At 52.4% G+C, this 16,545-nt stretch overlaps 1 protein-coding gene across 2 annotated transcripts; it reads left to right on the plus strand.

The window, feature by feature from the left end:
• Positions 1 to 128: 128 nt before the first annotated feature.
• IFITM10 (interferon induced transmembrane protein 10) lies at positions 129 to 14,983 on the plus strand. Of its 2 annotated transcripts, none has more exons than XM_066320942.1 (3): positions 129 to 3,069; positions 5,277 to 5,691; positions 14,092 to 14,983. In XM_066320942.1, exons 1-3 carry the CDS (start codon positions 2,981 to 2,983, stop codon positions 14,239 to 14,241), a joined length of 654 nt encoding a protein of 217 aa, XP_066177039.1. In that variant the 5' UTR covers positions 129 to 2,980; the 3' UTR covers positions 14,242 to 14,983. The 2 variants fall into 2 exon arrangements, with proteins under 2 accessions (XP_066177039.1, XP_066177038.1); XM_066320941.1 differs by lacking the exon at positions 129 to 3,069 and adding an exon at positions 3,077 to 4,270.
• The last annotated feature ends 1,562 nt before the right edge of the window (positions 14,984 to 16,545 follow it).

Below are 16,545 nucleotides of genomic sequence, written 5' to 3' on the forward strand. Positions count from 1 at the left end.
TTTGCAGTTTGAGATGCCCAACTCTTAGTAGGTGTGCAGAGACTGTCTTCCTGACCTATTGTCTCATGACATCTGGTTGCCCTCTTGAGTGGACTTGTGTGTTTCAGGAGGGCTCCTCCCCTTCTCTCTGATAAGGAAACATGCTAGGACCCTGTTGGATTAGTCATTTTCAATAGATTAAAATGTAACTCAGACTGTGCAAGGTGACATGACAATGCCACTGGCGTGACCCATCACCACTGGGGCAGCAGGCACTCCCAGCATCCCTGCTAGCCTACAGCCTTCTCCTGGGGCCACACCTTCCCAGCTGAGTATTGCCAAGGGTAGTCCATTAACAGGGAACTCAGGCTGTCCCCTGGTCATCTGCACCAGTTAGAACAAGCTCCTGCTTAGGATTAGACCAAGTTCCTGCTTAGGATTTGGAGTGGTCCTGTAGCAGCCAGAGTGAAGCTTCAGTTTTTAAGTTTGGCCTAAAATGAACTAAGGTGTGAAGTCTGGGGAAGTCCCAGAGCCCAGTGATAAACATGGTGTAGGGTTTTTTCAACAATGTAGGAAAAATCCATCCCTCTTGCCTTGCTGTGTAATTTTTAGTCCTAGCACTGCTGTATGGGAGCTGGAGACTCTTGAAGTGGAATGAAGGCCCCATGTGCCAGGTGGAAGATAAGAGCTAATCCCTACTTTGAAAAAAGCATCATCTACATAAGCAAGATGGATGCAGCCAAGTCCTATCCCATCTTCTGAGTGCAGATCTAAGCACACAGCTTAGCTGCTTTCCCTACTGGCATGTCCCGAGCCTCTGTTCCCCCAGGATGCTTAAATTCCTCAATCAGCTGTTCTCCTATGTTAAAGAGACGGATTTAACCCAAAAGGGCTGGCTGGATCCTGAAAACCAATCATGCAGCCCACTGTTCCTCAATAGCCCAAGGGGAGAACAAGTCATCTGCTGCTAAATATTTATTGACAGGAATATGAGGGCCCTGATTCTACTGGGGGGATTCTGCCTAAGTCTTCAATCATGCCTTGTGTGCTGAACATTACATCCCAGTGGGAACAATTACAGCCTTGATCTTGGCCAAGAGCAGGAGAAGCCAAGAGCCAGAACTGCCCACCCATGCTTTCCCAGCAGGGAGCAAAGCACACCCTGCCCTGGGAGCAGGCTGAATGCAGCCCCACACTATCTTGCCCAGAAAGTCCTCAGGTTTACTTCAGCCCCTCTGTTTACTGCACCATATCTGCAGAACTCCATGCACATTACAATTTGGTATTTCACTCTTCATTAAATGTCTCCATTGATGTGAAGAACATCAAACTTTTCATTATATGTCTCCTTAAGTAGTAGGGTGCTTGGCACCAACCCCCAGGGCTGTCTTCATGGACCTGACCCTCTCCAAGTAACTCTGCTTAGGGCTTTACCAAAAGCCCATTAACACAAGGACCTGCCCAAGGAGAGGGAAGATGAGACCCCTCATTTATGGAGATGACTTGCTCATCTGGTTGGCTCAGCAATTTGTGCATTTGGGAAACTATTTTTACTCACCATGAATGACTAAGCACATCGTTTTGGGGGCTGATGGCTTTTCCTTTTTCCGCTCTTTCTTGGATTTATTTATTTTTAGGCTTCTTTGGGAGGGAAGAGAAGCGGAGTGCAGAATGAAAGCTCAGAGAACAGGAGAGAGATCAAGGGAGAGTGGGAAGATTGGATTTACCCCTCTGAGTCTGAGGCTGCCTTACTGCTTATGGAACTTAGCAACACACTGAGGAATTTTATAGGGGTAGTAGAAAAGGAGCATTCAGGAGTCTGTGGATTTTTCCTTCAGAAATAAAAAAATAGCAGGGTCAGGTTCTGCTAATGGTTTTCTGAAGAGCTTGAGTAGGATTTGAGATGGAAGATTTTCTCACAGCGCTTGATTATGCTACAGCCCACATGTCTCTAACGTGATTACAGAAGAATTGCTTTGGGGCAGGAAGCATCCTTCTGTTCTGTTTGTCCCGTGCTTAGCACAAGGGGAAGCCAGCCTTGATGCCACAGTAATGTAGGTGATTATTCATACTCACCCCACCTTTTATTTGAAAGGAAAGTAGTCCTAGACCATATGGTTGAGGGTGTGCATGCATGACCTTTGAAGATCCCCAGAAAATTGGAGGAGGGTTAAAATAATGCAGAATATTGAAGAGTTTTGTTCCTTCTATTTTTTTATGTCAGTTTCCTGGGGAAAGGTCACATGAATGGTTTTTGAACCAGTGATGCTGCATACATGCCACTGTGGTCCACGTAATAAACCTCTCTCTCATTGCTCACATGTAACATCGAGGAAGATGATGAATCACTCACGCAAAGACCAAAAAGTGCTTTTCAAACGGTAGGGATGACCTGGTACCTGGAGAAGAGGAAAAGCATCCATTCAAGCTCCCTAACCTTTCAGTCCAATTCATACCAGAGAATGTGCCTGTGTCTGTTGATCTCACATTCCTCTACACCACCCTGCTGCCTCCTCTTGCCTGCTCCAAACCCCCTCTGACCTTTTTCTCTGCTCACCCTCCATCCCTGCCGGACATTCAGAACAGAAGTTGCCTTACCCACACAACTTTCCCCAGACAAATGAACAGCAGGCTCAGCAGTAGCTCCAGTCTGCATCCATGGGGTTTCATTGTTTCTCCTGAGCCTGCAGGGAGGATACTCTGCACAGCTGAGTTTGTCCAAGCCCTCCAGAAAAGCTGACGACAGCTGGCCATGACTCTGCCTCTCTGGCAAACCTCTTAATCCCACAGGAGCATCACTCTCACCCTAGCACTGCCTCTGTTTCTTAGCAGCTTCTTGGAGAGAGACCTGAGTCTCAGCACAGGCAGCCACAGCACCAATAAAACCTTCTTTACTTTGGCAGGACCCAATGCCACTCCAGCAGCGATAAATCCTGAACCAGAGGGCAATTTGTCCTTTTTTAACTAATGCAGGCACTTTCAGAAGGATTAAACTAGTCTCATGGAAATTGGACCTCCTCCAGCCTCAGAGACCTGTGGATGTGCAAGAAGTTCCCCCACATCATACCAACCCACAGGGATGAACACAGGGTGGGTGTCCCTACACTGGAACCAAACCTGCCTGTGAAGAGCTGAGTGAATTACCATCCTTATTTCTTAGCTCAGCACTTTGTGGGTAGGCTTAAGGCTTTTCCAGAGGATTTCCCTTCCCTTGCAGTTTCTGCTCACACGAACTTTTGTTCTCTCCACCCTGTTTCCAGTACTCTGGGGATTTCTCTGCTACCCTTCCCCAGTGCCACAGCTGAACGGCCTGCTGCAACAAGGCCACCTGCGCCAGGCTATGTCACTGTGGGGTGACACGGCGTGTCCTTGTGTCTCACCCCCCCCGTGCCACGGCTGCATCCTCCTGAATGACCTGCAAGCTGTCCCTGCACGGCACCAGCTCCTCTCTGTCATCATGTCCCTGGGGGACGCTACTGCAGCACCCTAGAGCTGGGACTCCGTGCAGCTTCCAGAGTGTTAACAATGAGAGACAGCAAGCACATCCCTGATCCTGTGCTAAACCTGGGCACAGCCAAATCCTCCCGGGCTTGACCAGCCTTCGTGACACCCCCACCCCCCTCCCCTAAAGCAGCCACATGCCGTGCATCCTGCTGCCGGAGTGCTTCCTGCATTGCATTGGGATCTGCTCCGTGCTAGCAGGATCTATTACCTCACACACAGGATTTATCCCCTTTCCATTCACCCCCTCACGACCAGAGCCCGTTTTTCCCCACAGCATTGCATCACCACTACCTCCCCTTGTTAATTCCGGTTGTCTTCACGCACTCCTGCCACACTTGTTTTAGTTTTTCACCCAGGTCCATAGCGGTGAACCCGCAAACAAGGCTGCAGCGAGTCCCCGCTGCAAAGGTCTCTGTGGGTGATACTGGGGAGAACAGGGCCGAGCATCCCCTTCTGATGCTCGGGGAAGCCGCTCGGCCGGGGCCCAGGAGATGCCCTTCTCCAGCGGGGCGCTACCAGGATGCTCCAAGCAGGAGGTGACGTCCCAGTGGGGGGGACACGAGGAGAAGGGCTGAGACACGGAGGAGCTTTCCTGCGTGAAGCATGTTCGGGGGGAGAGAGGGGGCTGCAGGTTGACCTTCCCATCCCCTAACTCCTTCCCTGCCCATCCCTAGTCCATGGGTTCCCCCCTCCCCGCCCTCCCCTCCTCCTTCAACTCCAGCGCCGAGGAAGCTGAGCCGGAGGCAGTGCTGAGCCGGATATGCAGCGACTCCCCGCATCCCTCCTTGTGAGTATCCCTCGCTCCTCCTGATGCCTTCGGAGCAGACCGATGCACGGATGGACGGGCAGCCAGAGGTGGACTAGTCTCTCCTATTTTCAAAGCTAGGGTGGACGGGAACTTCTTCTAATATCCCCTTCCCCATCCTCTATCTTCATGTCCTCTTCCCCTCCTCCTCTTCCTCCACCTCCCCAGCCACGATATCCTAAAAAAAAAAAAAAAAAAAAGGTAGGGGGAGAGGGGTATGGGAAACCTGCTGGCAGGTGGAAGGAACTGGGAAATAGAATCACCTCTGTAATCCCGCAAAAACTAGGATTCAGGGGAAAAATATCCCCTCAAAATACCCACCTCCCCTAAGGAAGGAGGGAGGGCGGAGGGGCGGGCTGCTCTGCCGCACCCGGAGACCCGCTCCGCCCGCAGCCGAACCACCGGCTCCCATCCCGGCATGGGACAGAAAGGAGAAGGCCCCGACAGACCGACAGACAGGCGGGGGGGAGGGCTGCGGGGGGCTGCAGCGCGGCCGGCTGGCAACTCCCTCGCAGCCCCCCGGCGCCTCCCAAGTGTTTCTTTCTGCTTTTATTTGTCTCCTCTTTAAAAAAAAGATTATTTCCCCAGTGGTGGCTGGAAGGCGGGTCACGCAGGCCGGCGGGCAGCGGCGGGGGGAGGCCGTGGCAGCGGGGGAGGGATGCTGCCCGCCCTGCCCGCGCCTCTGCCCCCGCCGCGGGGCCGGGGCCGGCGGCAGCTCCGCGCCGAGGCGGCGGCGTCGTGGTCCCCGGGTGTAGCGGTGCTCCCTCCTCCCTCTCCTGCCTGCCCTACTCTCCTCCCTCTCTCCTCTGCCCACTCCCTCACTCCTCTCCCTGCTCTCTCCTCGGTCTCCCCGTCCCTCTCTGTCTCTCCTGCCTTCCCCCCACGTCTCCCCTTCTCTGCTCCTTCCCCTCCTTCTCTTCTCCCCCTGCCCCCGGCCTTTCCATCCTCTCATCCCCGTTTTTCACGGGGGGGCTTTTCGCTTCGCCAGGGCAGAGCGCGGTGACGCCGCGGCAGCCACCACGGAGAGGACACAGGACCCCCCCTTGGGCCCGCCATGCCCCTTTGAGGGGGTGGCCTGGACCCCGAGACCCCCGCAAGGCCCCCCGCAGGGCTGCTTCGCCTGCATCGCCAAGCCCCCAGCTCTCCGGCAAGCTTCGCCCGTCCTGTCTCCTTCTTCTGCCGTCTATCTCATGGAGAGCAAGAGCTGCAAAGGGGACAGCCTGCGGCCAGCGGTCCCGTGCAAGCACTCAGTGGAGAAGAAGACAATGACCAACCCCACCACCGTCATCGAAATCTACCCTGACACCACCGAGGTGAACGACTACTATCTCTGGTCCATCTTCAACTTTGTATACCTCAACTTCTGCTGCCTCGGCTTCATCGCCTTGGCCTATTCATTGAAAGTGAGTACTGAGTGCGAGGCTTGGGGTAAGGGGTGACCAGGCAGGGGGGAAGCCTTTGGGGGTTGTGCCTGAAATGAAACACATCTTTGCCACCCAAATGAGAGGCTGCAGACAATGGGGATGGGGATGGGAAGAGCTGAGGAGCCTGGGATGTTATTTCAGGTGGGGAAGAGGTGCTTTCACTTGCTCCAAGAACCCTCAGAGGCTCCTCTCTACAGCTGCTGCAGGGTGACAGGCAGGCAACATAGGACTGGTTTGGCTCATGCTGCACCTGCAGGCACGCCAGCACTAGGTCTCTTATTTGGGATCTTGGCTGTTAGAGATCATCAGGATAGGACCCAGCAGCATTGGATGGTCAGGCAGGAACAGTAAGAAGCAGCCAGCCAGATCAGCCATCAGCTGGCAAGTTGCAGGGGATAAGAAGCTTACAAAGTGCATGGCAATCCTGCCTGTTTCTTTCTTTCTGCCCTCTCTGTAATTAAAACACCAGAGCTCGTGGCCATCTTCCCCCACCCCAATCCCTAAAAATCCTAAAACAAGTCCTGGAGACGTGCCAGCATCATGGGAATGGTGAGGAGGTGGAAGAGAGTGCAGGGGGCTTCCCACAGTGTCAGGCTGAGGGGGATACCAAGCTGTGTTGTTGGAGAGGATGATGCTGTGGAGCACAGCCTGTGATGGGAATGGGACCAGGTTATTATTCCTGATAGCTGCAGGGGAGAGCAGCCCGGCAGGGATGGTGCCTGGCGAACAGGCAGCCCCTTGGCAGCTGCCAGGAGAGAGGGGCCTGGGCTGCCCTCCCCTTCCCTGCCTGCCAGATGCAAAACTAACTGAATGGATGTGCAGAGAGCCCGGGGCGGCTGGGTGGCCCGGAGAGGAGCTGGCTGATTTGTTTTGGCAGGCAGCATTTAGAGGAAGGCCAGGGTGCAGACGGGCTTCGTCACAGAAGCAGATCAATTAACCCCATACAGCTCCTGTGAGCTGGACTGTGAGCACCCAGCACTGCAAGGAGGCTGCTCCCAAACACTGTCAGGGTTTCCATCAGAAAGGCTCGGGGACAGGTCTGTGGCCCCGTGTCCTGGCCTCACTCAGCACTGGTCTTGTGGTGCCTGCCTCAGTTTCTCATTCCCCAACATGGGAGGCAAGCTCTCATCCATTGCATGTGCAGGAAGCTCTGCTGCTACCCAGCTGAGGCACTTAATAACTTAAATCATCCTGGGGCGAAGCATCATCACAAGCAAAGGGCAGATTCGGTCAGCAGCAGGCTAGTATGAGTGTGGGGAGCAAGTCCCTTAACATCCTCCACACCTTGATCCAGCAAGGAAAGAAAAAACTGCCTTCCTCCGAGCCTTTCCTTGTCTGTATTTGCCTTTAACGATTGACATCTTTCCTCTGGAAGAGGCTACCATGAGTATCTGGGTACATGTGGTTCCTTGCTGCTGCAGCAGTGAGGGCAGGACAGCCTGAGAACAGGGCTGACCCATCCCCTGGGGACAGGATAGAGTAGTGTCTGCCACCTCCAAAGTTTTTAGAGGCTGGACCCTTCACTATCCTTAACATGGGGTAGAAGGAAGGGCAAAGCCCAGAAGTAACCCAGGGCCTTGTGCAAGAACAGAGGCGTGGGCTTGGCATCTGTCTGCAGAGATTTAGAGGGCACAAACTCAAGCATGAAAAAAAGAGGCAGTGGTGAGGGAAGGCAAATGGGCAACTTTGCTCCAAATCAGAGAAAGGAGAATGGAAGATGGCTGTCAAAAACCAGCCTTGGCTTTCGGATTGAGGAGGCAGCAGCTGATGGGATGTAACCGCGCTACCCAAACAGAGGTAACGCTGAGCGGGTAGAAATAACTCTGCTCTGGTTTTGTAGCTCCCCAGTGGCTGTGACTCTGTGGCAGAGGGAAAATAGAAACAAAATGTCCCTCAGAGGCAGAGGACAGAGCTAGCAAGTGGCTGAAGGGATGCCGAGTGTTCTCATGAGCTGCTGTTGGGGTGAGTGGTGAGGCAATGCAGATGCTGGGGCAGTAGCAAGTCTGTCCTGGGGAAGACAGGGATGTTCAGAAAGGCAGCTGTGGTCCTTACCCACAGCTACTGCAGGGATCTTCGCAACACCCTGGCCAGGCTGGGTGTTAGTTATTTCTCCAGAAGAATGCTTTCTTCTCTTTTACCATCAATAATGTTTTTCCCAGAAATACAGAGAAAAAAGGAGCAATAAATGCCCTGAGGACAGATGTCCCTTTAAAAAGACTTCTCATGTTCCTCTGCAATTACAAGTAAGGACATTTGAGCAGTTGGCACCTAAGTTCAGCCTTTCTCGGATGTCTGTGCTTTGAAGGGACTGACTGAGGTGCTGTAGGAAGGAGGAGTGAAGCTGCACCTTAATCTTCCTGAGCCTCTTCTGGGACCCCTGACAGCAGAGCCCTCAGCCAGTGGAATGCACGTTTCCTCCAGGGCCATCAGTGCACTGATGCCATTAGTTACATGGGTTACAGCTTTTACAATTCCTTTAAATAACTGAAACATCTAGCAACTTCAGGAATTATCGTTTTCATTATCAGAAATAGCATTTTCAATTCCCTGTCATAAAGGTCACCTGCTTTGGACAGATTCATACTGTTAATAAAGCAGTATCTCCTTCGTGACCTAAGTCCATGAGATGTTTCAGTATATATCTTAGCACACCCTAACATTTCCTCTGGTTTCAGCAGCGTAATGCCCGCACTGGAAGAAAGATATATCCTTGGTACACTTGAATATTACTGTGAAGCTGTAATATTCTCCTTCCTCATGCCCTATTTTATTGGTTTCAGCCACAGCTGGGAAAACGGGCATGTCTGCCTGGCCTTTTGCATGCTAGCTACAGCCTTCTAGATTTCTTTCTGCAGGGAAATGCTATTTCATGGTGACAATCATTTACTAAAAAATGTCAAAAACCCCCACCTCAGCCCCAAAGAATTTGTGAAGAAAGAAACATATGAAGTCAGGTGAGGGCAGAAACTGTGACATAAAAGGCAGGTTCTGTGTGTGACAGACGTCAGAGCCAAGCACTCTGAACAGGAGTTGTGGCAACATGCCTTATCTTTATTTACCCCCATAGCAGGCCAGATCCTGAGCAAACACAGCTTGCTGGGCTGCAGCAGGGTCACACAACTCATGGATCCCTCCAGGGGTCATTTCTAGCATCTCAGGCTTCTCAAGGTCAGCCTCCCAGAGTGCAAGCAAGGCGCTTGCATCTAATCATGTGTGCTGGATACTGGGGGAGAAGAAATAAACAGCAGGACCAGGGAAGTTAGAAATCCTAAATAACCCTAACCCCAGCCCAGCACAGATAAAAGTATCACTCCAACAGCAACGCTTTGGATTCAGATGGTTTTGATCAGAAGCAAATGTGGTCTGATATTCAGCAGCTCCCTCCCTTCCCCTTTCCCAGCTCCAAGTGGTAATGAATGATGCATCAGTGCCTGGTGGCAGGAGATCTCACTTCAGTTGTTCAGAGGTTTGTCTCTGGAGACTGTCGGGGTGAGCCAAGTCCTCTGTACCCATTGTGCCATGAGGCAGTAGATCAGAGGAGCTGGGATCTGAGATGAGCCGCAGTATGAATGCCTCGCTGTGGTTCTATAGAGATGAAGATGCCAAGGAGCTTTGCTGGCTTTTGAAGCCTCACCAGCAGCCCACAGCATTACTTGCAGAGTTTTCTTGCCCCTTGAGGTCATGGAAATATGCCAAGCTCTCTTGCCCACTCTCTGCCCAGCCCTTAGCACACAGCTGCAGGCATGACTGTTTGCCTTCCCCTCTTGCCACTTGTTGATCTTCCTTGTTTCGAGTGGAAGCAGACCAGCACAAATCCACAGCTATTTGTTAACCCTGAGAAGCTGCCGCACCCAACCTCTCAGCAGGCTCTCATACTGCTTTTGGGAAGGAGCAAGGGTTTATGGACGTGGGTGAAATGCAGGGGTGACAGTCCCGTGATGCCAGTGCCGGTGTGGTGGAGGCACGTGGGTTGGAGAGCTCTTGAGCAATTCACAGAGCAAATAAATCCAAGGATCGCCTCCAGAGCTCCTTCTGTACAGGGACACGGAGCTCTGCATAGAAATGGGTTTACTGACAACCAGCTGTGGACTTCCAGGCTGCCTTAAAAACAGCCTCATTAGACTCGTTATCAACAATTCGTCTCCTGCATTCGTCTCCTGCAAGCTGAGGCAGCACTTTTTACTAGAGCAGCAAGTTTGCTGCTCCCAAAAATGAGAGGGGCTGAGCCTCAGGGCAGAGAGAGGGGAGGTGACTGCTGGGGTGGGGTGGCAAGAGCCAAGGGGAGCACTTGCAAAGAACAGTGATGAGAGGGAGAGAAAGAACCCTTGGGCCCTGGCATGCTGCAGATATGGGAGGACAGAGTGAGACGGAGATATCAGAAGACAAGGTGGGCAGCAGGGAGGTGACGGACAAGAAGGGATGGATGGAAAGGCCACACTGCCTTTTGCTAGTAGGAAAGGAGAGGAGAACGGTTTGCCTGTTAGAGCACAAAAGCTGGCTGTGTTTCACATAAGGATAGGCATGGAAGAAGAAAGAAATTGTGTAAGTTGCCAGCCTGGATCAGAGGTGAGCTCTGCCTTGTCCAGGGGAAGATCTCCAAAGAGGACACCCACCAACATAGTGCTTGGAGGTGCCCATGGAAACCCCAGTCAGCAGATGTAATTATCCTCACATGCCAGTCATCTCAGTGCAAAGCAAGGCCAAAAATCCCCATCTGGTTTTAGGCAAGGTGAGAAGGGTCAAAGATATGATGAGAAGAGCCTGTGACTAAGAAAACACCACACCTGGGTCTGGGGTGGATGTTCAGCCTTGTGACCTTGAGGACCCGTCTCTCACTATGCTTCATCTCTCTGGCTATGGAAGGAATCAGCTTCCAGGGCTCCCAGAAGTTTGTACACCAGCTGCCAGCACATTATGATGATGGTGACCACAGGAGCATGAAAATAGGAAAAGCTGAAGCTGGGCTGTAAGAAAGATACCAGCATCTCCTTAAGGACAAAGCAGGGAAGGAGCTGAAACACTTATCTTCTCTCCAGGAGAGCTCCTCCAGAGCCTGGCTCAGTTGCCACAGCAGGACATTAAAGGGAGACATCTGGAAGTATCTGGGGGTGCAGGTCCATGCAGGAGGAGATGAGGTTGCCCTGGAGAGATGTGGGAGGCTGAAGCTCTGAGTGGTGTGTAAGGAGAAACTGCTTTTCATTGTGCTTTTATGCCACGAGGGCCCTTGCACTTAGAGGCTCCATTTCAGTGTAAATAATTATGGGTAATCAGGGATGATTTTGATGAGGGTGACCACTGAAGCCATAGGGGTTGGCAGGAATGTGTGGGTGGAACCAGCTGGAGGTGCAGTGAGAGGAGGCAGCAAGGTGCCTTTTGGCAGGAGTCAAAGGCAGCCATCGTTTGGACCCAAACAGCAGGAAAGAGAAGAGATGGAAGGGACAGAAACAAAGGACCTGTGGGGAGATGGTGTCACTGGGGAAAGGGCAGCCCCAGGCACCCCTCACCACAAATACCCAGCAGCTCAGCATGACAGGAGCAGGGCCAAAGGGACAGCCATGGGAAAGTCAGGGAGAGGCGCTGCTGAAGTGTGTCCATGGGAAAGAGCTAAAGCACCAGTCACGAGTGTGAGCTGGTGTCGGGTGGGAGATGCTGCTGGGAGAGGCTCCTGGGCGTACTGGAGAAGGCTGAGCATGGAAATTAGGGTTGTAGGGTGCCCCAGGGACAGGAGGAACAGGAGGTGAGGAGTAGGAGAGAGTTCCTGGGGCCAAGAGGAACGGGTCCCACAAAGGTGAAGTGGCTTGGCTGCGGGTGGGTCGCAGAGCTCGGTGTGCCGGCCATGCCGGTCTGCTGGAGAGACCTCTGTCTGCCCGGCAAACGCTGACAGCAAACACCAGCTTGCCTGCGGCAGAGAGCACTGGGTTACAGCGCAGGAGGGGACAAAAGTCATTGGCTCCGTGTCGGTTTTGCCTGAGGCAGCCCCACCGCTGGGAAGAGGAAAGTGTGTGAGAGCTTCAAAGAGTCTGCTGGGAGCAGCAATCGGATTTCTGGCCTGAATCCAGCACCTCTGGGGCTTCTCACCAGTGCGTGAGGAGGTGCCAAATGCCTGGTGCTGCTGAGCCCATGGGTTTTTGGGAGGATGTTAAACTTACTGAGTAATTTCAAATGTGAGTCATCCCATTGAGCTGACACAGAAAGGCATGTGGGCTCCCAAGCTGCCGGCTTGATGCCTTCCCAGAGTTCATCTCCTCTGCTTAGAGCTCCAGCCAAGTGTGCCCCAAAGACACATGCAGTTTGTGACAGTCCCCTCTTTGCAATCCCAGAAGGATACTGAGCTGAGCACTCCACAGCACAGCAATGAGTAGATGGCCCCAGCTCCAGCTCTAGGCTCCAACAAGCAGAGCACATCAGAGGCTGAGGACATGGCACAGTTTGATTTAATACAAGTATGAAAGAAAGGCTCTCATTCTAGCCTATGTGCCTGCCAGCACCAGATCCTGTGGGTCTCATACCAACAGCAGCTTCCCTACCCACAGTTCAGAAGACCAGGGTTTGCTTGTGCAGAGAGGTCCTTATTGGTGTGATGGAGAGGAGGAATGTTGCTTGAGGGTCTGAATTGCAGTTTTGGAGGGCTTGTAGAACCAGCATGACTCAGTGGGAACAAGGGGTGCAGCAGCCTTTCCCCATGTCCAGCAGAAGGCTTTCAGGACAGCCCTGTGGGTAAACACTGCAGGAGGAAGAGAGAAAAGTCTGTAAGGTGTGGTCTGAATCTGTTGCAGTGTCTTTTTGGAAAGCTCCTGATCGATAAAAGCCTTTTAATATTCCTCAGTCTGACTCTGGTGCTGGTTTTTGCAGCTTGCCACTGACAGCCTGTGTCCAGCCAGCAGTGCCCAGCAGGGCTCCCACTGCTGGCAGCAGGGCAGGCAAAGGGCTCACAGCCCCACTCCCCACAATCCCCACCTAAGAGCAGCGGTGGGGGAGGCCCTGCCTCACCCTGGGCACCTTGCCTGGATACAGGAAATGGATGAGGGGTCAGGTGTCTTGGTGCTTTTGTCCAGGTCCTTGTGTTCATCCTTGTGGCTCCAGCTGCCTGAGTCTGCTGAGTGCTGGCTGAAGGGGCAGCCTGAGGACAGAGACATATCCCTGCTAGGAAGCAGTGGAGTCTGGCCCCTCCTCTGCTGGCATCCAACTGCAGAGCTGCTGCTGATGGACAGTGCCATCAGCTGCTGGTCGTGCCGTCGCTGCCTGCCTGGCTGTGCTGTCACTGCCTGGCTGTGCCATCCACTGCCTTGTCGTGCCATCTCTGCCTGCTCTACCATCATTGCCTGGCTGTGCCATCTGCTGCTTTGCAATGCCATCATTTCCTTATAGTGCCATGTGCTGCCTGGCTATGCCTTCTGCTGCCTGGCAGTGCCATCCACTGCCTGGTAATGCCACATGCTGCCTGGTAATGCCATTGCTGCCTGGCAGTGTCATCTGCTGCCTTGCAGTGCCATCTGCTGCCTGATGATGCTCGTACATCGGTAATGCCCGCTAGTGGCTTTGCTGCCTGGCAGTGTCATGCACAGCCTGGCAGCCTGGAAGAGGTGGGGAAAGGCCAGTGACACGGATATGCACAATCATTGCCCACTGCAGAGCTGTCCCAAGGAAAGCCCATGCAAGTCCCAGCTCGCAGGATAATGAAGGGAGCAGGCTGTGCTGTCAGAATAGGAAACTGCCTGTGGCAGAGATGCTACACAATCCGCATAAGACCTGCAAGAGGAAAGGAACTCATTAACCCAGGACTACTTAATATGCTGGAGGCTCGTGTGCAGCCCTGGAGCTGCAGTAGGATGCTGTGCCAGTTCTCACCCGCTCGGCCCCTCAGTGCAGACGGAGGCACGGGGAGGCTCACCAAAACTGCAGCCAGCCTTCTGCCTTGTGGGCTGGGGGAGCCAAAGCCTGGCGCTGCAGGGCCAGGGTGCTGTGACATGGTGGGAAGTGTGCTTTAGTGCCTGTGTCCCTGGGATGTACAATGGTTCCTTTGTGCACCCTCAGGCTCCAAATGACACTGGCCCACTCTGGGGACCACGGAGTTTGCCTGGTTGGTAACAGCAGTGGGTCACTCTTTAAGGTCTTCTCTGCTTCCAAGGATTTCCAGCCCACAGGTATTACAGTGCTTGGCTTCACAAGCTCAACCCATAGCAGAGACTGGGTGCAAACCTCACCTCAGGGTGTTTTACTGCACCCCAAGTGCTCAAATACAAAGAGGCCCAACCCAGTCCTCATAGGTCACCTGTACAGGTAACCACGTACAGGTGCACTGGGTTTTGTGGCTGTTGCTTGAAACAAGTTATGCCTTTCATACATGTTGCAATTACTTTAATTATATTTTTGTCTCAGGTCCGGGATAAGAAACTCCTCAATGACTTAAATGGAGCAGTTGAAGACGCCAAGACAGCTCGACTTTTTAACATCACCAGCTCAGCCCTTGCCACCTTCTGTATCATCCTTATTTTCATCTTCCTGCGATACCCTCTCACTGACTACTGAGTGAGGCCAACAGCAGCTGCTGCCGCCAAAATGCCTCTATGCCAGAAGTGTCTGCAGTTTCTTGTAGCAAGGACACATAAAACAAACCAACCACTACACCTTGATTGCCAAAAAAAAAAAAAAAAAAAAAAAAGTCAATTAAATACATAAATAAAAGTTAAATTAGTTTATCAGCCCAGCTGAGCATACCCTTCTTGCCCTGAAATGGTATGTGAACAGCTGAAGGAAAGGGTCTCACTCTTACACATGTACAGGAAGAAAAATAGACCAAGAAATATTTGTTTTATGGCCAACAAGCTGTGTGAAAAGAGCATGCAAAGCCTAGAGCTACGCATGCTTAGTGGCAGACAGCTGAGCTCTAGGGAGCAGTGGGGTCCTGTGGAGCTGGAGACACCTACAGTGATGGATGGGGATCATGGCAGGGCTAGCTCACAACATATCAGGTGTGCTCGGACCGCCCCACCTCCCCCAGCTTGTGGGGGTTTCTTTTCCTTTTTTTTCTCTTGAATTTCATCCACTGGTTCAAACAACTCCCAACCCCTGGAGAGCTGAAGGTGTTAGGAAGTTCTTGCTAGGGAGCCCCAAAGCCTCCAGAGAAACCCCAAAGTGTTAAAGGGTAGGTTTCTCCTTGGGATCTCCCAGCAGTGCTGAGAAGGAAAGCACCTTCTGGAGAACTCACCTAAGCCACCTAAGTGGAGTGCTACTGTATTTCTGTAAACAGTCAATAAAAAGATACCTCTGATATGTGATGCTGCTGGGTTAATTCCTTCCTTAGCAGGGCTGGCTCCTGGTCTCTATGGGCTGGCAAGAGAAAATGCTAATGTCCCCAGCAGCTGCTTGGGAGAGATTTAAAACAGGAGTGAGGGATGCTGCTGCAGGTCGGGGCCGCATGCAGCCGTGAAGGAAAGCACAGAAGAGCACAGACCCAGATTTAAGAGCAGAGACCTCGGTGACTCCTTGATGGAAGATCTGTGGCAAGCAGGCAAAGACAGCCAAGCAGGCAGAGGCCCCTCTCCCCTGCTAGGACCAACACTGAAGAGAGAAATAAATCGCTGCAGTCTGAACCTGCTGCTACTGCAGCACTTCCCAGGGTCATTATGGAAAGCCAGATTTCGGAGACGACGAAAACAGACAGGAGCTCAGAGCCCTGCCCAATAGCTGCCTGTGTCTGCCTGTCATGCTGCAAATCAACACACCCTGACTTGAAAACACCCATAAATGAATTACAAGACCAGGACTAAAATACAGCCTATCAGCCCCTCTGACCCTTCATCTCATCTCGTATGCCACAGCTGCCTCATCTTTTTCCAGCTGTAAGATGACCTCATGCCAAGGGGCACCAATCACTGCAGACCAGCCATGGAGCTGAGAGAAGGCATCAGGATCCACCTTTGCACCCATCCTGAAAGCAGAGGTGAAGGAAGAGATGGGGAATGCAGACAGGCTGTCATGGGACACTTCATCATCTGCTGAGTGCATGGTTAAATCAGCAGGCTGTCTCTGGGCTGTGCTCAGTGAGGGTTGTGTCATAGTGAGATGTAGGAACAGATCATGAAGATGCTTCCCTGAAAGCATCATGAGATGCCACTTCCTTCCTGCTCAGGTCTCCACACCTTCATCCTGTCCTGGGCTTCATTTATACGAGCAGAAAGATCTGCAGTCCTCCCTGCTCCCCACACCGGACCAAGGGTCTGTTTTGCAGCAGTTTTGGTTGGCAGTGTAATGTATGATTCCCTGAAAGTATCTCAGCCATGAACACTATGATCACTCATTCAGAGGTCAAAACTCTCTCTTCCCAGACTCTCTTCATTCCTTCTTGCTCCCTTCCCTGAAGACCTGAGGGGTCATGGCCATTGGCATTTCCATTCTAACATAAATAGGAGCTATAGCCAGTCCTCATCCCAGGCTGAGGAAGGAAATGGCCTGTCACAATGGCAATGCCCCCAAAGAGGGTACAGCCAAAATTACTCACATTGCAGCCCTCCTGAACTGGCAAATTATATCCCGCTGGGACAGTGCTACCTTAGGCAAATCCCAGATCAGTCATCTCAGGATCCTCTGAGGTTAGGAGAAGCACAGAGATGAAGTTTTTTCCCTCCCCCTGTACTTGCACCAAGCTCACATTGGCTGTGTCTGAGGCTTTGGTTTGTTATCCTTCCCCATCACACCTCCCAAGCTTTTCAGCTCAAACACAGGCACAGCTGGATGGGCTGGGGGATAAAACTCAGACAAGGTCTCCCTCTGTGTAGTGCCAGGAGTTCCAAGCTGCAGGTTTAGATCCCTGTGGGACAAATGGCACCTCTT

The sequence above is a fragment of the Sylvia atricapilla genome, chromosome 6, assembly GCF_009819655.1.
Source record: "Sylvia atricapilla isolate bSylAtr1 chromosome 6, bSylAtr1.pri, whole genome shotgun sequence".
Classification (NCBI taxonomy): Eukaryota; Metazoa; Chordata; class Aves; order Passeriformes; family Sylviidae; genus Sylvia; species Sylvia atricapilla.

Excerpts from the sequence above, each read along its gene's own strand:
- IFITM10 (XM_066320941.1), top strand. The coding sequence starts at position 4,161 with ATGGGTTCCCCCCTCCCCGCCCTCCCCTCCTCCTTCAACTCCAGCGCC. Across the intron at positions 4,271-5,276 it reads GACTCCCCGCATCCCTCCTT|GGCAGAGCGCGGTGACGCCG; the intron begins GTGAGTATCCCT and ends TCGCTTCGCCAG. Across the intron at positions 5,692-14,091 it reads CCTTGGCCTATTCATTGAAA|GTCCGGGATAAGAAACTCCT; the intron begins GTGAGTACTGAG and ends TTTTTGTCTCAG.